The sequence below is a fragment of the Ostrea edulis genome, chromosome 5 (genome assembly GCF_947568905.1).
Source record: "Ostrea edulis chromosome 5, xbOstEdul1.1, whole genome shotgun sequence".
In the NCBI taxonomy this organism is placed as follows: Eukaryota; Metazoa; Mollusca; class Bivalvia; order Ostreida; family Ostreidae; genus Ostrea; species Ostrea edulis.
Window position 1 is genome coordinate 82,082,154 of NC_079168.1, and position 22,027 is coordinate 82,104,180.

At 35.8% G+C, this 22,027-nt stretch overlaps 1 protein-coding gene across 1 annotated transcript in view; it reads left to right on the forward strand.

Moving 5' to 3' along the window:
- The window catches only part of LOC125649846 (uncharacterized), a 35,914-nt gene that overhangs the window by 12,184 nt on the left and 1,703 nt on the right, over positions 1-22,027 (forward strand). The window contains exons 4-15 of the mRNA XM_056166180.1: positions 499-541; positions 1,271-1,346; positions 1,462-1,506; positions 4,090-4,269; positions 4,386-4,473; positions 6,358-6,510; positions 6,660-6,757; positions 8,010-8,206; positions 8,331-13,443; positions 16,994-17,000; positions 17,350-17,691; positions 19,295-19,441. Of these exons, the coding sequence (XP_056022155.1) occupies positions 499-541; positions 1,271-1,346; positions 1,462-1,506; positions 4,090-4,269; positions 4,386-4,473; positions 6,358-6,510; positions 6,660-6,757; positions 8,010-8,206; positions 8,331-13,443; positions 16,994-17,000; positions 17,350-17,691; positions 19,295-19,441 (6,489 nt within the window). The remainder of the gene's footprint in view (positions 1-498; positions 542-1,270; positions 1,347-1,461; positions 1,507-4,089; positions 4,270-4,385; positions 4,474-6,357; positions 6,511-6,659; positions 6,758-8,009; positions 8,207-8,330; positions 13,444-16,993; positions 17,001-17,349; positions 17,692-19,294; positions 19,442-22,027) is intronic.

The following is a 22,027-nucleotide window of genomic DNA, read 5'->3' on the forward strand; positions in this document are numbered from 1 at the left end:
CATTGGAGAAGAGACCCCAGTAATCGGGTTTTCTCTATCAATGGGGTGGCGTAATTCCAAATGATAAGTCTGCTAAGCCTATTAACATTGTAAATATGTCACACACCAAGATCACTGACATGGAAGAGGAAACTTGAGGTCCTCAGACACATACTAGAACATGACTAAGGTCCTTAGACACATACTAGAACATGACTAAGGAGGTTTTCAGAAGTCATATTCTGAAGGCAAAACTTACTTTCTGTTAGCCTGTCTTTATGAATTATTCAGAGGCAAAAGTAGGCATGTATTGGTAATATGGAGTTAATGGTATTTAATAAGATTTTTATAGGTCTGCAATCTACTCAATTCTTTGTTATTTCTTCGATTGAAAATTCTTATTTTTTAATGTCCAAGTTACTATGTTTTGATAGAAATTCAAAGAAAGCTTCACTTGTAGACGTGTTTCTCTCTAACATGCTTGAATACAAGGATTCTTTTTATCTGTGTTTTTTGTAGGAATGGTTAAATGTGGAGAAGAAGATATCCAAGCAGATGAAAGGTATATATATAATTATATATCCTTCAGTTAGACAGTTACTGCCCCTGATTTGACTCAATCTCTGCCTTTAAGTTTACCATTGGTTTGATTATCTAGACTAGACCAAAAAAAAGGGGGAATTAACAGATATGCATGCATTGTAAAGGATTATCAAAGCATGGATTTTTTTCATATAAGAAACAGCACTTTATCAAGGTGTGTATTCAGATCCTGTACTCACTGTGACTATACAGCCAGACACCACTATTTCACTGCATTAGTAGCTAACACGGTGAAATAACAGGGACTGGCTTTTCTCAGACTGACTGTGTTTGATTGTTCCACTGTCTTAACAACATTTTGTATAAGTACCGGTATCATGCAGATTTTAGACCAAAAAAAGTATGTTGGTTTCCACTTTTCCGACCGAACCTAAAATTTCTGTCAACCCTAACACATTTTTTCCCATTCTCACACCAAAATTTCAAACGTTATATAAAAATAGTAACCATTATCTTACACGCCAAGAACAAAATAATCCAACCTATAAAATCAACCAAAACAAAAATACTACCTACCTACCGACCCTTAAAAATTTTGAGGTGAAAGTGGAAACCAACATATATTTTCTTGGCCTGATATATAATATGAATATATTCATTGAGTTGTGAGTTTAAGTTTATATAATGTACATATATTTGTAGGCCTGGCTTGGGAATTAAAGTTTATATAATATGCATACATTTTTAGGCCTGGCTTGGGAATTTAAGTTTGAGCTGAAGTTTTACCCCCCAGATCCCCAGACCCTGCATGAGGATCTGACAAGGTATGAACATGTGATTAATTGCATACTATTAATACTTGGTATGGGTGGTGTATGAAATGTTTTAGAGTTTTATTTCAATTCTTTTTTAATTCATGATGGTTTCTTTACTTTGTAGATACCAGCTCTGTTTGCAGATAAGAAATGATATTGTCAATGAAAAGTAAGAGACAATTTCCAGGTCCTGATGATTCTATAAATTCTGTTATGTAGATGTAGGAGTCAAAATTCGAAATCTTTACATGTAATCTATATGCAATCTTGTTTATTCAGAATGGAGTCCAACTAACTTTATGGTATTGAATTTCTTTCGACTGCTCAGTAAATTGTCCGTAATGGTGAATTCATTATATTGCCACCCCCACTTTAAAGGGACTGGGTTCACGATTTTCCCCAAAATTTTGTTTTTCACTTTAAATGGTCAAAATCTACTGTTTAATATGTTTAAAAGATTTCACATAAAAATTAAGGTTATACATTATCACAGAAGCTCATTTTAGGGAGTTTATTATTTGTTTTGTAAACAAAGATTGTGGTATTATTGTTTACGAAATTTTCAAAAGAAATGGATATTGATCAAAGTTTATCATATCTTTCACATTTCAACCATTCTTTGGGTAAAATGTGTAATCTAAAAGTTAAAATCTGTGACTCTGCATAATTAAGATGCTTTATATTACAAAATTATTGTTTCACTGGTTTGTTTGTATACATTAAAAGACTCGAGTCTTTGTTTACATAACACAGATTTAAGGCTAAAATATTGCTTTTATTCTTGCATTCAGAAAGTCAAAATTTTGACTGTCAACATTAAATGAGTTATATTTTTAATGTTTAACATAAAAAATGAAAAATATTTTTCTCAAAAATCGTGAACCAGTCCCTTTAATAATAATAATATTTATTTATATAGCACCTTATATGAGTATAGATAACCACTCTAAAGTGCTGCAGTACACAATAAAAATGATACAGCATGTTATAAAAATAGTAAAAGGAAATTACAATAGCATTAAGACATAGATTATGATATCAAAACAATGCTAGCAAAACATCAATAATGTGAAGCTTTATTGCCCAAATTCGTCTTGAACATAATTAAGTTGGCGATATATCGAGGGAGCACTGTATATGTTTCATTTCTAATTCAGAGCCCAAATTGGACAAAGTAGGAAAAATTATAAACTTATCAAAAAAGAAAAAAAAAAGATATGCTTAAATTTAAGAACAGATTTTTACCAAACCAATAAACGAGGAATGTGTGTTTATACATATTGTAGAGGGAATATACATTTATTGCATGATAGTGAGGGAGATATGAAGATTTATATTCACCCAAGAAAAATCATATATATGATTTTCCTTGGGTGAATAAATCTTCATATCTCCCGAACATTCATGCAATAAATTGTTTATTATACTGAAACAAAGCAAGACCACAAAATTGCATTTGAGATTGGAGTCCGCTCATCTATACATTGTACATGTATGTAGCTGAGATTGCCCTAACGGTAACACCGCGCCTCAACGAATTAGAAGGTACAAACAGCGAAATACAGTGATATGATAACCAGTTTTTGTTTTACCATTCTCCTTGAATGCTGATTTACTTGCTTGTTTTTGTATCAACCCAAACCAGGCGATTTAACTGTGTATCAGAGACCCGCATATTTTGTGCCTTACGAATTATGGAAGTAGAATGACTCGGACTTATTGTGACGTCACAGTACATTTCGTCGTCTTTGACGTTAAAGAAGTAGGTACAGTTTCTACCCTCATCTGGCCCAAAATATTGATGATTTCACTTGGAGCTCAAATCCTGGCATTCAATTAAGGAATAGTTTAGCAAACCCCAAATTCACTCAGTTTGATCAGCAAAATGGTTTGTGTCATATGACGAAAGCTTGAAGTTGGCATAAAATTGCAAAAATACCATTTTCAATGAAAATATCCACAAATTCAGGTGGTTTTCCTTTTAGAAAACACACAGCGCATGCGTCGAGCAAATTCACATTGAAGCATGTTTTTCATCTCAAAATAATACACAATATCTATCATTTTCATTTTGCTCGACAAATGCGCACATCTTTTCCTGAGCAATAATTTGTATGACATTTGACAGTTTTCAGGCTTATTTTGAGAAAAAGGCGGGAAATGTCTTATTCATGATGTCATAATGCTATCCATTTAGGACTATCATTCTGATTTTTGTTGACATAGTATACCTGGCATTTATTTTCCTTTCTTAAAACGCTGATTAAGGTTAATTCCAGACACATTTTATACAGAGAAATTTTTTGGGCCTTTTTATGTATACAACCGTACCTTGTTCTTTATGGAAAATGCACGAGGCTGCCCAAGCGGTAAATATGATAGGGAGATATGATGTTTGAGAGGGAGATATGAAGTTTTGTCTTCCCTGGCATGTGACCGTCTAGACCAATCAGATTACTCGTTGCATAGAATTCTCATACTGAGGTATAATAACATACATTGTGATATTAATAAGTGCCTTTTGTGTGCTATAGCATGTGTTATAACCAACTGAATTTCTAAAGTTGCACTTATATTTCATTTAAGACAAATTTTACATTGTATGTAAATTAGAGGGAGGAGTATGTAAATTAGAGGGAGGAGTATGTAAATTAGAGGGAGATGTATGTAAATTAGAGGAAGGTGTATGTAAATTAGAGGGAAGGGTAGAAGGAATTTTAAATGTATTTGATGTCTTAATTTTGTGTTTAAGGCTCCCCTGCTCAGCTGTCACCTATGCACTACTGGGGTCATACACCGTCCAATCAGAGCTTGGAGATTTTGACATTGATGAGTTTGGTCCTGGTACAGAATACATCAGAAAAATGAGGTTTGCTCCTCATCAAGACAGGGAGCTGCTGAGAAAAATTGTCGAGCTTCACAAAACTCACAGGTACCACGAATATCCTAAACAGTGAACAGGGCATTACTACATTTATAAAGATATACATGAGGATGCAGCATATGTGTATGTTTCAATCAGCAATTTTATTTTCCATTTATTTCCAGAGGTCAAACACCAGAGGAGGCTGAGTTACATTTCCTAGATAATTCCAAGAAACTTGCAATGTATGGAGTTGATCTCAGTGATGCAAAGGTACAGTTTTTTTATGTTAAAAACTGGAATGTCATTTTGACCCTATAAACTGTATAATAATGATTTCTATGAAAGTCAGTAATTTGTTTAATGAAATATTGGGAATGAAAAATGATGTTCTGCCTTTGTATAGATGTTTTATACCTTCCTCATGAATTAAAATAGAAATCATGGGCAAAACTATTTTCATATATGCACTCTATATAGATAAATTTATTTCAATTTTGGGCCCAGAAGGCATAACAAGACAGCTTATAAAGAAGGAAATTTCAAAAAAAAAAGTTTACAACATTAACTACAGATTACATGAACTACAAACTAAATGTGGATGTAGCATGTGGGGGAGTACATGCATATATGAATTGCGAATCAGGTGTATACACAAGTAAATGGACAGTATCAGTATTATACCAACATATGAATAATAAACTATAATGATTTTTGCAGTTTTAAAGCATCACTTCTTTTTCTGAAAGTTTGCTCTAAATATTCACTCAATTTGACAATTACTGGTTTGTCATCATTAATCATCAACCAACTAAATTTGTCCTTATTTGTTAAATAAATAAAAATTTTGTTGAACTTGTATATATCATGAAAAAACATATTTCTCTCTTCTACATAGAATGGACAATCAGTGAGGAAATGAAATTCATCATCTACACAACTTAGGTTACATAATTCACATATTCTTTTGTTTCTTTCTAAAGGAATCTTCTGGCCAGTATTGCGTTTTGTAAATTCATATCTTCCTCTTTCAATTTGAAGGTCATGTGCACTAATTCGAAATCTGCATAAGAGTTTTTCTTAATTCTAGGGATTCTAAAAATATATAATTTTCCATATTAAAGTTTTCTTTATATGAAAAATATGTTTAATGTGAGTTTTCCTGATTTCTGACCCTCCTCACATCTTTTTGACCAGTAAAGTAAAAATTGTTTCTGTACCTGATTCTTCATTTGTTTTTTGAAAAATGAGAATTTGAGATTTTTACAATTGGATACCAAAATGCCCATTTTTTCCCTAAAATAACTAATGTTTAATATATTTCTGCCATTTCACATATTTTACTTCAAGCTGTGATGGTAAATTTATATGGACCATATTAGATCAAAAATATGTAAATAAAACCCACGTTTTTCTACATGTTATTTTACAACAAATATGAAAACCCACACAAAATGTGGCATATTTTATACTCAGTTTGCAGGTAATGTTACATTGATCTTTGCTGAACAGCTATACCTACAGCTAAAACAGATCATTTCTAACTTTAGCAAAACATTTGATTTTCAAAGACAAAGAATGAAATCAACCAATGTCTGTCAGATTTAAGGCAATTTAGACTGTTAGTCAATGTAGTTCATTGTTTTGGTATGTAATAAAGACTTTGTCATAATATAGAGGAATGAACTGTATGATGTGCTGATTGGGATGGTGAGGGCATTTACATTCACTTATAGATATGTTCATTGCTGGAGTGGACTCTTCATTATCATGAGGGTCATTATACTTGGAGTGTACTGTAGTATTTCTTTTAACCTGTTATAGGATGGTGAGGGTGTGGACATTCAGCTCAGGGTGTGCTGAAGTGGACTCTTCATTATCATGGGGGTCATTATACTTGGAGTGTACTGTAGTATTTCTTTTAACCTGTTATAGGATGGTGAGGGTGTGGACATTCAGTTCGGGGTGTGCTGAAGTGGACTCTTCATTATTATGGGGGTCATTATACTTGGAGTGTACTGTAGTATTTCTTTTGACCTATTATAGGATGGTGAGGGTGTGGACATTCAGCTCAGGGTGTGCTGGAGTGGACTCTTCATTATCATCGGGGTCATTATACTTGGAGTGTACTGTAGTATTTCTTTTGACCTATTATAGGATGGTGAGGGTGTGGACATTCAGCTCGGGGTGTGCTGGAGCGGTATCCTTGTGTTTAGGGAAAAACTTCAAATCAACAAATTTGTTTGGCCAAAGATTCTAAAAATGTCCTACAGAAGAAAGAAGTTCTACATCAAGCTAAGGACAGGGGAGGTAAGTGGGTCTCATACTCAGAAGAATTAGTATCATATCATGTTTCGTGTAAAGATATTACCTAAGTCTCCGGAAGATCACTTGTTCAGAACTTGTCAACACTACCGAGGTGTATATCATGAATTAGAGTCATTTAATTCTCTTTGCAGTTTGAGGAGTTCCAAAGCTTGATAGGTTTTAAATTCATGTCCAGTAAACATGCTAAACGCATGTGGAAAATTTGTGTGGAGAACCATGCATTCTTTCGGTAAGTAACTTACATCCACCCCACCTCCCCCCCCCCCCCCCCCAACCCCCCCCTCCTCCCAAATCGTCAACAACTTTGATAATACAGTACATAGAATGGAGTTGCCTAAAATGTACTATTATTCTTCTCTCCAACAAAGTTTGCACAGGAATCACCCTGTCTATCTGTCTGTTTGTCTCTCTGTCTGTTTGTCTCAATCTGTCTATCTGTCAGTGTTTGTCTCTCTATCTGTCAGTCTGTTTGTCTCTCTGTCTGTTTGCCTCTCTATCTCTCTGTCAGTCTGTTTGTCTCTCAGATGATGCAAATCAAATCCAGGCCACAACTTTTAGCAAAGTAACATGAACACTCTAAGTTTACTGGTGACCTTAGGATGTGTTTTAAACCAAGACAAGGTTGATGAAAGGTCACTCAAAGTAAAAAATTTCCAGATCATATTTTCTATACAATAACATGGTCACACTTGAGACTATACAGTCACAGTAGCAGGCAGGCACTTCACAACCGGGAGGTCTCAGGTTCAATTCTTTAACCTGGTGCTGTGTCAATCTTAATTTGTTTAAGATAGTGACAGGTACTTCACTTGACATAGGGGCCGTCTTTCAGATATGATTAGGAAAACAGAGGTCCTGGGTCAGAATAGGAAATGATAAAGAATCCTCACCACTACAAGCTAAAGTGCCATGCGTAGGTCAAAGTTTCTGGCTCTTCACATGGAGGTAGTGATATCTCTACTCAAGTGAAAAATTCTTAAATGGGGTGTAAAAACATTGCTATGACTGTAGACTTGATTATAGAATTTGACATTCGGTTGATTTTTGTGGTATTTCAAATATGATGAAGCAATTTTTTATGGTGGGGTTGGGGAGTATTGGTCCAGTTGGGACAGCTTTAGTTTTGCTTTCAAAATGGCCGAAAGGACACAGGGATTTAATGTTATTGTTAACCCATGTTATTATGATATTACCAAACGTTTGTGTAACTATTTAGATAGATGCTTTATGCCGAGGAATATGAATATGTCTTACATGCTATAATCATTGTGTCATAATTTTTTTCTCTCTTCTCTTCTTTTCTATTTGTTATCTATCATTTGTTTTGTTATTTTGACTGTATGCCAACATGGTGATGTCAATAAATAAATTGAAATTGAATTAATGGTATGTCAAATTCCATACTGCTTATCTTGTAAAGAATTCTCTTTTACAAATAGCTAATCAGAAAAGATAAGTGTTTGACTGTGATTCATTTACAGGAACAGAGAGCCAGACTCCCCAGGGACACAGAGAGGACTTTTAAAACTCGGATCCAAGTTCCGCTACTCTGGCAGGACTCATTTCCAGACCAAACAGGCCATGATGGGAGTAGAGCGTCCCTCTCCATTTTTTGATCGTGTTCACAGCAAACGTGCCACATACCATGGCAGGACTAAAAACAAGGAGCTTGCTGATGGTAAGATTTTTTTGAGAATACTCCTCGAATTCCTAATCACACTCTTAGTTTGTGAATTTTCTGATCATGGTGAAGATCTCTTCTGATTGTAGAGTAATTACCATGTTTTTTTTTTCTTTACTAGAAATGTACAAACCACGTCCAGAGCCAAGGCACATCCCTGAGTACAACCGCGAGGAGAAAATGACGAGGAGGGTACCAGAGCCTGAGATAAATGACAGGGAGGATGTTTTTGATGATGAGGAGGAGGAAGAAGAGGAGGAACCAATCAACAGGAAGAGCCGGATGGAGAGGATGCATGCGGTCCCAACCCCACTGGCAGCAGTTATGAAGAAGGATCCAATTGAAAACAACAACTTAGAACACCACCGTCGGAGAAGATCGTTCGAAGAAGAAGCTGAAGAGCAACCTCCTCTGGATGACAGCATGGTATGTACACACAGACTTTATCATAGCCTAGAATATACAAACGCTTATACTAACCCAGGGAAAACCAGGGCAACAGAGGATACTAATGAGAATCAGTCAAACGATTCACTTAGTCCCCACTCATTATTAACAAAGACTAATTTAAAGCAACAAAGAGGATGCTGGCATATAGGAAATGAGAGTTCTAAGAAGGTTTCTTTTGATGAGGAGAGCCTCAGAAGCACAAGTTCTCACTACAGCAGGAGTGACGGTGAACTTTGGCCCCAAAAGCTGTCTTTGCCCCATGGGAGGAGGTACCAGAAAAAGAGAACCAGCAGTCAGACAAGCGTAGACAGTCCAGTGGCTGTTAGGTCTTACGTGACTACATCTCCCTGGAAACCTTACCAAGTAAAACAGGAAATTAAAAGACATCTGATTGCCAAGGATTTGAATTTCAGCTTAGATGAAGGTTTTTCTGACACTTTCGAAACAAATGTTGCCAAGAGAAATAATGGAAGAAGCACAAGCTATACACATTCTTCTAAATCTGATTCATTTGATGGTTCCATTTATAAAGCTGAAGAGTCAGATACAGCTCCTAGAAATCCTTTCCATCTGAAAACATCTTCCCTTGATAGAAGTTTATATCACTACAGCTCGTCAGATTCTGAGGACTGTAGTAGTCCCACAAAATCGGGGGATAAAAAGGTCAACCCAAGGTCAACCTTTACCCGGCAAGTAGGTAGAAGAGGCAGGAAGAAGGCACAGGTTGTCCACGACACAAAACCAGTCCCTGCAGGAAAAGACAATTCAGAATTTGTAATCCAGGAATTAGAATTGGAACCAGGAGGTAGATCCCAAAGACAGTTTACACCTAGTCCGAGAAATCTCAGCAAGAACTACAGAGTAGCTCCCAGAGAGGAAACTTGGGAAAAAACGGCCTTTTCTGATGAGAGCTTCTCAAATCACAGTCACTCCAGTAACTACATAAATAACGAAGCCATTTTGTTGGAGAAGTACATCATCAGAAAGCCAAAATCTGAATCCTCCAGCAGTGTTGTAGATAATGAGATGCTAGATGACAGCATCATCCACTCCAATCTGGGAGGCAACCCAGACGAGCTAGCGCTACACGACAGTTTCGAGTATTACGGCTTTGCAGCAGGACCAAAGTCCACATCCTCCACAGACAACATTCTGAATGAGAGAGAATCCATGCATGAACAACACGCTTCTCCCAGAAATCCAGAAATATCCATCAAAGAAATCTCTAACACTTTCCCTGAAAAAGCTGTATCATTTGATATTACACTACAAACTTCAAAACCCATGAAGAAAATCTTAAATACTTACTCTGAAAAAGCAGTTTCAGTTGATGCTGAACCTCTTAAAGAAAAACCTGGAGAAAATGCTGAAAGGCTTGTAAATAAAGGAGGAAACACAAATGATGCTTTGACAATGAGCATGGCATCCATCTTGTCCCTGTCGTCAGAGGAGGGAAGTGTGATGGTGAATGATTTTCTACAGGACTATGACCATGAACCTTGTGTGCGAAGGGCAAGGTCAATGACTTTAGGCCACGAAGACAGAATCTCAGCTGGCATTTCCTCACTTGAAAGCAAGAAGGTCCGTTTTTGCAGTGAGGATAACCTGGTGTATGAATTGAGATATGGATTTTCAGATGAGGACAAGCCCAGCGAATCACCTGAGAAACTTGATTTGAGCTTTGTAGATGACATCCAGTCTGATGAACAATTGTCTGATTCTGCAGTTTCACCAAACACACCATCTCTTCCCCGTTATTTCCACGACTCTGATGGATCTTCTAGTTCTTGTACTCCTGACTCTTCCCCTCGGCTTCTTCAGTGTATGGACCCTGCAGAGCAATCCACATCCCATAGAACACTGCTACGGAAAAGTCTTCAAATGCCTACAGAGAAAGATACCATCACAGACCAAAAACAGACTTCAGGACTTGATAATGTTATGATGGAGGACTGGTCAGCTCTAAATGATGTGACCTTGAAAGAGCAAAGGAAGGACATGAAAGACACTGGTGTTGATGATACAAAGAGAGAGAAAGATTTCTCAGAGGTGGACCATGAACATGAAGAAAACTTTAGCTTAGAGGTCCACATATCACCCCAGTCCCAAGGAAGCAGTGATGTGTCAAATGAGAATCAAACACCTCCCTTAAGTAGAACTAACAGAGACAGGGAAATGGTTCTTGATGGAGAAAGCAAGATTGAACATGATGAAAAGAGAAAGGTGGACAGTGGTGAACTGACTCCACTTCAGCCATGGAAAAAAGGTGACATGTGGGTGGGAAGCAGTGTTTGCAGAAGTTTGTTCAAGGACAGTGGAAACCTGAGCACAGAGTCACACAACACCTCAGAGACTACTTCCATCAAAATGTGGTGTGAAAACAATTCTGAAGGGCCCAGTCCCTGGGGGCCAGTATTAGTGACTGCATTTACAGACACTGATAATGAAAAAGGAAAAGCAGGTTCCAAACTGGACTGTTCCAAGGAACAAAATTTGAGAGTTGACACTAAGGAAGAAGGAGACCAGTATGTCTCATTTGTTCCTCTCACGTCCCCTCTTCAATCCTCTGCTCACATATCTTACATTGATACTCAATCCCAAATGGTCCCCAGTGCTGTTCCATCGAGTTCATCCACTTTATTTGTCAGTTCCACGATTCAGAGCCATGATAATTCTGCATCAGAAGAGGTCCTTCTTGTTACCACTTCTGTTGCTGTTACAACACAAACTCCATCAGGAATATCTGTTCAGTCTAATGATTTCTATATGAATGATATACCAACATGTGTTCCAGTTCCAGTTGTTTCAGCAGTTGTCACATCCTCTGTTATTTCCACTAGTGTTCAGAGTCCAGGAAATTCATCATTTCACAGTTCATCGGAAGATGTAACCATTAGCAAATCAGCAGAAACTCAGAGAGCTCCAACTTTTATTGCTTTCCATAGTACACCTGTTGATAAGCCATACATTGCTACAAAACCCTGTGTTCATGATAAGACTACCTCTGCAGAGATTTCAACCCAGGGTATAGCTATTTCTACCAAACACTGTAGTAACTCGGGGCATACAACGCTCATCACCACTTCATCTATTCTCCATACATCAGTTGTATCATCATCATCCAGCGTCATCAACTCATCTCCAGGCACTGGTAGTTTTTCTCAGAGTGCTTTCTCTGATTGGAACAGAAAGCCCACACCTGTGAAACCTTTGACCTTCATACCTCCCAAAACGAAAAAGTCCTTAACCAACACATCCCCACTATTGGTTGAAGGTAAAACGTCTACCTCTCAGACATCAGAGGGTGAATTGTCTCATCTTAAAAAAAATCTCCTGACCGGTTCCAAGGAGTCCTGTTCTGAAAGACAAGATGGGAAGCAGACGGCACCAAAGGACAGTTACAACAGCACGGCAGAGTGGGTGTTGTCGCACTCCAAAAGATTTGTGTTCAGGTCTGGTGAATTAGAAAAGCAATCCAACGAAGATGAAAATATGAAAAGTTTGACAAATGCTGTAAATAAAAAGGAAAGTGAGATTTCTAGCAGGATATATACTGAGATGAGTGGAGACAGTCGAAGCATTGGAGATGACATGCAGGGAAAACATCGGATTATGGATGATGGAAAACAGGCCAGGCTCTCCAGTCCCACCAATAGAAAAGACAAGTGTGAATTTCCAAAGAAACAACTGAAAATGGAAGAAAGAAGAAAAGGAGATGCATTTGATGGAAAAATAAATGTAAAATTGGATGAAAAACAAAATGAAAATTTAAAGACTGTAGAATCCAAGGAAAGTGACATTGACACAGAAAAACAGGAAGCAAAATCTTGTGTACCTCAACTTCAGGAAAATGAACAGGACAAATCGGTGAAGTCAGATTTTGATGAAATCAGTGAAAGTCATACATCTGGTGTACCAATTAAAAGTTTCTTAGACTATCAGAGGCCTATGGACAATGCTGCAGTTTGTATAGAAGGCATTGAAAGTAACTCAAACACATCCTCTGGAGGTACGAGGGAACCTTATGGATATTTCAGGGATGTTAATAGGCCTTTATGGAAACATCCAAGTGAATTCATTTCTGTAAGGCAATACAGGGAAAGTCCTAAGAAAAAGAAAGTGTACATTGATGGATCACTTCAGAGGTCAAGGGTGTCAGAAGCAGAAACAGATGAACAGGATTCAGGAAAAGTTGCTGTACAGAGCATGGATCCAGCAGCAAATTTTGACAATGGAAGGAAAAAAGAGAATGCTGGCACACCATTCATTGGTAACCATGGTGAAACGGTTATATCAACGGAGGTGTTTAATGCAACAGAAGACACTGTAGAACAAAAGGTTGTGGAAGAACTGCATGATAAAGACTCGAAAATGGGTGGAATTGTAGATACCATAGTAGCAAGAGATATAAAAAATACTGACAATAACATGGCTTGCATTAGAAGAAAAAAAGAAAAACTCAACACAGCTGATGTAGAAACTTATGGGGAACTTCCTCCTCTGTGCGATTCCAAAAACTCTGACCTTGGAGAGAACTTGACGGAAGAAAAGTCTGCTAATCAGCCAGAGAATGATGTGATGAAGTTTAAGTCTGGTGCGAGACGGGAAGACAGTCAGTCATTGCGTTATCCCAAGAGGAAGGAGGTGCCTTCCATGCTGCCCAGGACATTGAGTGCAAAGAGGTTAAGTTCTATGATTGCTCGCCCCGAGAGTCCGGAAGCTGTACACATTCTGTCAGAGATCTTCTTGGCAATTCTGATATTTCTGGTATCTATGTTGTTCTTGTTCTACTGAGTCAGCCATGAGCAGATAACGCATACAACTCTCCGGCAATTTTTGGATTTCACGAGAGTCTGTATTATTTCTATATCATTGTCTATGTGACTTGTGAATCTAAGGCCCAGGATAGGCCTCCGAGTGACAAATTTAGACCAAACTGAACGTGAAATTTGTTGGGTTATATTATAGTTTTAGATTATTTTTTTACACATTCAATATCTTCAAAATTTATTTATTTTTTGATAGATTGTGCGAGTATTTTCATAAAATGGTTATATTTAGACATTTGTCTCACACCATTTTCTTGTAATTAAGGGAGTATTTATTTATTGTTGCTTTGTTTAGTCCCAAGAGTAGGAGTTAGGTGACAGTTGTTTATTTTAGGGTTTACATTTGTCTCTGTTATACTAATGTCTGTTAATGAATTCCTGTGATACAATATGAATAGTCCCAAATTAAACAATCAGTACATTGTTTTGTAAAGTGTTCAACTTAAAACCAAATTATCAATCAGTCCCATGATTTATGAAGTTTTTTGTAATCATAGCCTAGTCCCATGATATGGATTAATTCTACGTTTTGTAGAGTGATTTTTTTAAATTCTGACCCAGTCTTTAAACAATGTCCCATATTTTGTGAAATCTTTTAAATCAGGCTTTGTCCTCAAATTATCAGTCAGCTCCCTGTTTTGTCAAGTAAGTTCAGTTCCCTATTTTGCCATGTACTTTCAATTCCATGTTTTTTGAAAGTTTTTCTAATTCTGGTCTAGTCCCAAATTATGGATCAGTTCCATGTTTTGTCAAGTGTCTTCAGTTCATGTTTTTGTAAAGTGACTTCAGTTCAATGTTTTGTAAAGTGACTTCAGTTCAATGTTTTGTGAAGTGCTTTCAGTTCAATGTTTTTTCAGTTCCCTGTTTTTGTCAACTGTTTACAGTTCAATGTTTCTGTCAAGTGCTTTCTAGTCCTTGTCCAGTCCCAAAATATAGATCAGCCCCATGTTTAGCAAAGCATGAAATTAATAGTCCCATGTTTTTGGTAAATTTTTTAGTATGAATAGCTTAATGTTATCCTTTGACAGTTTTCTTAAATGTTTGTGCCATATTTATGAAATCCTGGTACTAAAAAAAGAGAGGCATGTATACATTTGTTGGGTGTGAAATTCTTTGAATTTTTTTCTCTCGTGATTTTCACCTCTTTATTGTTCATTTTCCAGAATATGTCATTTGAATGTTCATTGAAATATATGAATTTACCTTTTTACTAGTATTATGTACATATGTTTTTCATTGTGATTAGCCAGTTGAAGAAGTTGAAACATATACAAAAATGATGAAGTTAACGAAATTCAATCTTAATATATATACAGTGAAACCTATCTAATCCAACATATATATATGTTCTGTGATTTCCTAATCAACTTAATTTTCATTCCAATGAATTATTTTCATGTATTTTCACTGTTCAGTTATCTGACATCCTGTGTACTCTGATACAATATTTGCCTCCCATTGCATGTCAGATTTGACAGGTTTCACTGTACTTATATTCAGGTTTCACTGTACTTATATTCAGGTGTTTGGTATTAATCATTGAGAAGATTAGTTTGATCTCTTCCGTTAACGTCATATAATGTGAATAGTTTAAGATTAATGCTGGCATTGTGAGTTAGTTTCAGAAGAATGCTGGCATTCCCCTCTGATTTAACGTAAAAGTATTGTAGTTTAAGATTCATTCCTTCATCATGTACATGAAATTACAGTGAAAACTGTCTAATCCGACACATGTTTAATCCATGTCACTGGGCATTTCAACCCTTAATTTTCATTCTTAATTTCAAATTTTCCTTGTTTTTTTTTTTCATTTCATTCCGACACTGCATTCTGACAAGAAAATTGTCTCCCAGTGTGTGTCAGAATAGGCAGGTTTCACTGTACTATCATAGATCTAGTTGGCTTATGTGTTACTCTACGAGATTTTCTCTACATGTATACTTTTATTTATAATATATGATATTTTGAATGTTTCTTTAAAATTTTTGATCAGATTTTTTGGTCATGAAAATAAAAAAAAATTCCACGTTAATGTGAATATACATTGTAAATTTGACTAAAAGAACATAGAAATGGTAAAGGTGACCTGTATTAAATTGTATGTTATACATGTAGTTAGGTAACATAAGGTAAATGGCTATGAAATGACTGGTAATGGATTTTGAAGGATACTTTGCTTGTGGTACTTAACAGAGCTTATATGTTGTTAAATTTTCTTGTTATAGTGGAGGATGTACTTAATTAAACAATTCAAAGGGGAAGGCAACCCCAAAAAAATTTACAGGATAAATGATAGCATTAATTATTTGATAAAAATTTGTCATACTATTCTGTTGATATACGGCCTAGATAAGCTTCAGTACTAATTTGAAAATGTTAAAAATTAAAATTCCAGCAATCTATAGAGGCTGCCATGATGTGGAACTCTTCTGTATTGAAGGCCACAAAAATCAATAATTTTGGCATCACATCGTCTTTTCCAATTTTGATGAGATTCTAAGATCATCAAAGATGTGAATGTGGTAGATTTTACAATTAAATAAGTTGATGCCTTCCTGTCAAGCAGTCAATTACACTAATGGGAAGGGGAGATGTGAAAAAAAAAAATTCACGAAATTCCTGAAATAACCAAGTCATCTGAAAAGAAAAAAACTATGTAAACTGAATCCATCATTTGCGTAATGACAAGTTCGAGACTACTGATCGTCCTTCTTTTCTTAATTTCTTCTTGCAAAAGAACGGGCTCAAATTTATACGGCTCCAAACTTAACTGTTCATGTTTACAGTGCTGCTGATGACATAAACCGGAACCAATGGTGTAACGTCAAAGGTGCTCTCTTAGCGGCGGGTAATTTAAAATATATGATGGATTAGTATTGATTTAATCGTTAAGCAAGGATTTTTGTTGTTAAAGACTGTCATTTACGATATCAGTAAGTAATACTTTATTCATAAAAGCAAATATGTGGTTAGGGTTGCCTTTCCCTTTAAATAAATTATTTGCTACTTAAAAAATTTATGTGAAAATATTGTTTTTACTTGGTGAATTATTTGCAAAAGTGCTTCATATTTGTTTTTAATTGTGCTAAAATCCTGTTGGAGCAGAATAAAAGATGCAATAGAGTTACTATCAAGTGTCTTAAATCAAACTGTTTACATACTTTTCTCATCGATCTCCTGTCTGGTTTTGAGAATGACACCCTTATTCTGCACATCTTCACAGCAGTTCATGAACTACACTAACCTCACAGTCACTCATTACTCTATATATACTAACTGTTGTCAGTACCACTTAAAAGAAACATGCCTATATGATTGTCACTGATCTCCAGGGCACCTGCAACAAATTTGATGGGGCACCTGCAAAAGGTTTGGAGGAGGCAAAACTGATCTTCCCATCAGTTATTACTAACCACTTATTAACCAAATAGAGGAACAAATAACCCTATGCTAACTGCTTAATTTGTATAACAAAGCTGCAATTATATGCATGTTCGTTTTGCAGGATATGTGTAACACTGTAGGTTAAAAATTGATTTGAAAACCTTTCTTATGCGGAAAAAGTTATTTTCATTGACAACTGGACACCACATAATCAATACGTTCATTAAAGAGGTGAATTGTTTCTCAAACTTGACAGGAGGATATAGTAGTAGTGACTTATTCCTACTGCTTTTTATAATCTGATACAACTTACACAATTGGTAATACCTTCTGAAAAGCAGTTCAAAACATTTTATAATCAGTTTTATAATCAATCAAAAAATATGTAAAAATTTAAAAAGAAGAACCCAGAGTATTTTGTTCTGGAATTTGGATTAAATGCTTCCTCAACTGATGAAATCCAATTTTGCTTTGTAGGAAAGGTCAGTAGATGCTCCTCCAAACCAGCAAGAGCCCCCTAGTGTGCACAATCTCCCCTCCCCTCCACTAGACCCCCCAGAACTCCTCAGCAAAGAAGAGAGAAAAAAGCGGGAGAAAGAAGAGAAGGAGCGAAAGAAACGTGAGAAAGAAGAACAGAAGAGGAAGAAAAAGGAAGAAGAGAAGGAGAAAAAGAGACTAGCCAAAGAGAAAAAGAAGAAACCACCCGTAGAAGAAAAGTGGCAGGAGGCGGTCGCTGTGTCGGCTACCACGGAAACCATTGCAGTGCATGACCGACCGCCACGGAGAATGAGCAGCTTTGAGGAACAGAAGGAGGACCAGGTGAGTGGTGTCATAGACATTACAAAGTCTTCATAGACATTACAGTCTTCATTAGACATTACATAGTCTTCATTAGACATTACAAAGTCTTCATTAGACATTACATAGTCTTCATTAGACATTACAAAGTCTTCATTACAACGTCTTCATTAGACATTACAAAGTCTTCATTACAACGTCTTCATTAGACATTACAAAGTCTTCATAGACATTACAAAGTCTTCATTAGACATTACATAGTCTTCATTAGACATTACAAAGTCTTCATTAGACATTACATAGTCTTCATAGACATTACAAAGTCTTCATAGACATTACAAAGTCTTCATAGACATTACATAGACATTACAAAGTCTTCATAGACATTACAAAGTCTTCGGATATGTTACGAATTCTTCTTAAACATTATGAATGCATGATTAATTTAAGTGTTGCATGACAGTTTGTCAAATTATATCCTCCATATTTGCTCTCAGAACTGTATATATTGGTACTGCATGGAGAGGGAAGAGCTGTAGGAGTCATCTGTCAGGAATTTATCAAAATGTCCATGCAAAGCTCTAATATGGCCATATCAGAAGATATAAATGATAGAATAGCAATGAATTAATACATCAAATATACTTTTTGAAAAATAAAATGTGTTGAATTTTGTTTGAAAATTAACACAAAATTGTGAAAGTATACTGTTCACTTGTTTAGTTTAATTCGAATTTTTTGTTGTTGGCAAATATACTAGTATACTCCGAAGAATTCATGTGAAGAACATTGCTATAAGAAATTCAAGACCTAAGAGTGGGAGGGTGCCCATTAGATCTTTTATTATCGGAATCAATGGTATTAAATTCAACCGAGTCCTCAGGGCTCCAACAAATGACTACATGGGATGATTCTTTATCCAAAACATCCTAGACAATGATGCTGATGTGTCACTATTTGACTGGGATCATTTCATGTTATGAACATGCTGTAACACTTCATTTCTTCAAGCACGTACCCTCCCAGAGAATTAAAGCTTTTTTGTTTTTGACTTCGCACATTAAGTTAGATAATTTACACATTTTTAAGTTAGATGATTTGGACATAAAGTTAGAGAATTTGGACATTAAATTTAAGAATTTACACATCTGAGTAAAATTTTCCAACCCCAGTGTTTCTTTGTTTAAGTGGTTGTCAAGGGATGAGTGTTTCCTGGAACATTTGTTTGTTGTGGATTGATGTATGAATGTTCCTAATACATGTAAATTTACACTATAAAACAATAACCAGGCACCTTAGCATTTCTATAAGTCCACAATGACATCAGGGTACACAGAGATTTTTCTGAACTTCAATAAAATATAATGATATTTTCATACATTAGTAATTAATTTACATTTTTGTAGTGCTGTATCAACTATATCATATCTGTATCATATATTTCACTCTGTTTAAATGTATTAAGATTGTTCACCATGTTACATGATTTTAGAAGGTTTTAAATGGGTACAGATTTTCAATTTAGAAATAAAGGAATTTTGTACTTGGATGTTAAACTAACCCTCTAACAGGAAGATGTATTAATTGTAATCAAGAATAATGCATGCCCTTTTCCTGTAATTAGCCTGTTGAGCCTCAGGTGACCAGTAAACCAGAGGAGGTGAAGGGTGCTGAAGCTGCTGAAGAGTCTGGGAGTAACCGGGCCGACCAGGGCTCGGAGGCGGGGTCTGACAAAGACGACACCCCTGTAAATAAAGAACCAACCAAAGAGGTTACATATTTGATGGTGTGATTTCGCACACTAATCGCTTCCATGCTTCCTATTTACACATGTACTAGTCAATTCCTTTAGTGTTGCAGAAGGCCAGTAACTGGAGTTGTGGATGACCACTGGAGACACATAGTTATGCCTCTCTAATCTTGCTTTTGCAGACTTGAGTGATGATCTGTAGTTCTATAGAAATAACCTTTGGTCAAACTAACATCTTGCTTTTGCAGACTTGAGTGATGTTGTCTAGTTCTTTAGAAACAACCTTTGGTCAAACTTAACATCTTGCTTTTACCAACTGTAGATGCTAGATATCTTTCAGCACTCGTTTCTTCAGTCTATAGCAAATGACCAACTTGTGTGCAGTCAATCATTTGGAATTTCACAGTTGCAACATACAGTATTTGTTGTTCATGTATTACCAGAGGATTAAGCTTTGGTTTAATTTAGTTGCCTGAAACAGAATGTACCACATTTTTTGGGTTAGAAAGAGATTGATTCAAAAGAGTTTTGAATTAAATACTTATCTTTTTCAGCAATATTGTAAGAATTTGAATTCTCAAAAGCTGCAAGCTTTTTATGATACTGTAGATCACCTTTATTTCGCGAGGCCTTATTTTCGTCCTAAGGATACAGTGATGTATTTTTTATATTCATGGGACATAACTTTTATTGCTTTTAAAAGTCTTCTATGTTAAAGAAGGAGAACTAAATATTCGCTTACAAAATTTATGTGGAAATAATGTTCTTTGGAATAACATGTGAATTACAGGAGAACTAAATTTTCGCGTACAAAATTTATGTGTAAATACCGTAATGTTCTTTGGAATAGCCTGTGAATTACAGGAGAACTAAATTTTCACGTACAAAATTTATATGTAAATAATGTTCTTTGGAATAACATGTGAATTACAGGAGAACTAAATTTTCGCGTACAAAATTTATGTGTAATTAATGTTCTTTGGAATAGCATGTGAATTACAGTATTAAGTATCATTATCTTGAGAGTTAAACTTCTAAGAGCTTGCTAGTTTGCTAGTGATATCGAGCATTATTGATGGAATATATTGTTGACTCTGCATGTTCAAGCACCTGGTAGTTCTAGTGAGCTTGATTGATGCACTTCCTTCGTGTAACATCAGATTATACATGGATAGAGATATAATATGTTTCTAATCTAGCAATACACCTTTGTCCAGTCACTCCATTGAGTAAAATGTTTCATGCATTATTACCTAGTTAACAACTCTTGTAATTTTGTGGGTGGGTGTGCTATATCAGAGGAAATCATGGCATGGTCTCCCTCTTCCCCCACTTTAGCATAGTGATTCCCCTCAGGGCATGCATCGGGTAAGGGGATTGTTTTCAAGGTCAGAAACTGAAATCAAATTCAGTGGAGGGAAATATTTCAAATCCTTCTGGGCAAGATTCAGAGCAGTTTGAATGTGCTCTGTTGGGAATGTTAGTGCCCAGTTGGTTTTTGCAAGAAGTCATTTGGAAAATGAGTCCATTTAGGACAGCCTTTTATATGAGATATTTTGTTTTAAAAGCCTTGAAAGAGATTGCTTTAAAAGGCTTACAAATTAAGCAGTGGAATAATGATTTATGCTGTGTAAAAGTTTTACATGTGAACTTCAATTGACCAGAGCCTTGTTTGATTTCAGTCCTACGAATATGAAAATGAGGCTTTTAACGTAAGACGTGTCTCGGTAATTTTCCTGGTGCATTCATAGGCCATGTTTTTGCTAGTTTTTCATTCATTGTTCATAAGTACATGTATCTACAAGAACTTGTATGTTTATTTTTTCCTAAATCATTTACATAAACATTTTTTATCCATTATGTGAAGTCTTACATGGTACTGATCAGCTCATCTCGATGATTGATTGATTGAATATTGTTTAACGTCCCACTCGAGGATTTTTCACTCATATGGAGACGTTCATCTTGATGAATTCAGGAATTATGACCAAACTCCATCATAACCAATAAATTTTTCTTTATTTTCCCTTCATCGTAGAATAAATATCACTATGCAATTAGCATGAATCCATTTTAAGTGTGTATGTTATAAGTGTGTTTTACTGTTATATTTATTATGCCTATGACCCGGGTCTGTCACATTACCTAGAATCAAGCCCAGGTCTTCGGCACAAAGAGCACTCTACCAAACTACCACAGCAATGTCGTGATATGTTTACAGTTGTAATGATGTCATAGCTATACCTAGTTGGATTATCTTCTTTAAGAAATAGATATTTTTTATCACACAATATATCCAGTGTTTCTTACTGAGTCTTCATTTGGCGAGTCTTGTCCCCATATATCGATGACAGTTGTCGAGATGAGCTATGTGAATGCAGCCCGAGTTATTTATATCACTGTTGTCCTGTGTGAATCCTTGTTCTTTATTTTTTTTTCAATCTGTGTTGAATTTGAATGACGTAGGCTCGTATGTTAATCTTATTTCATATATATTGTATACATCATGCCTTATTAATCTGTTTTTTCTGTAGGTCGCTTTTCAGCTACTGTTAGTGTACTTATTTCAGCCGGATTAAAATTTATAGGCTTTAACGGTGAAACAAG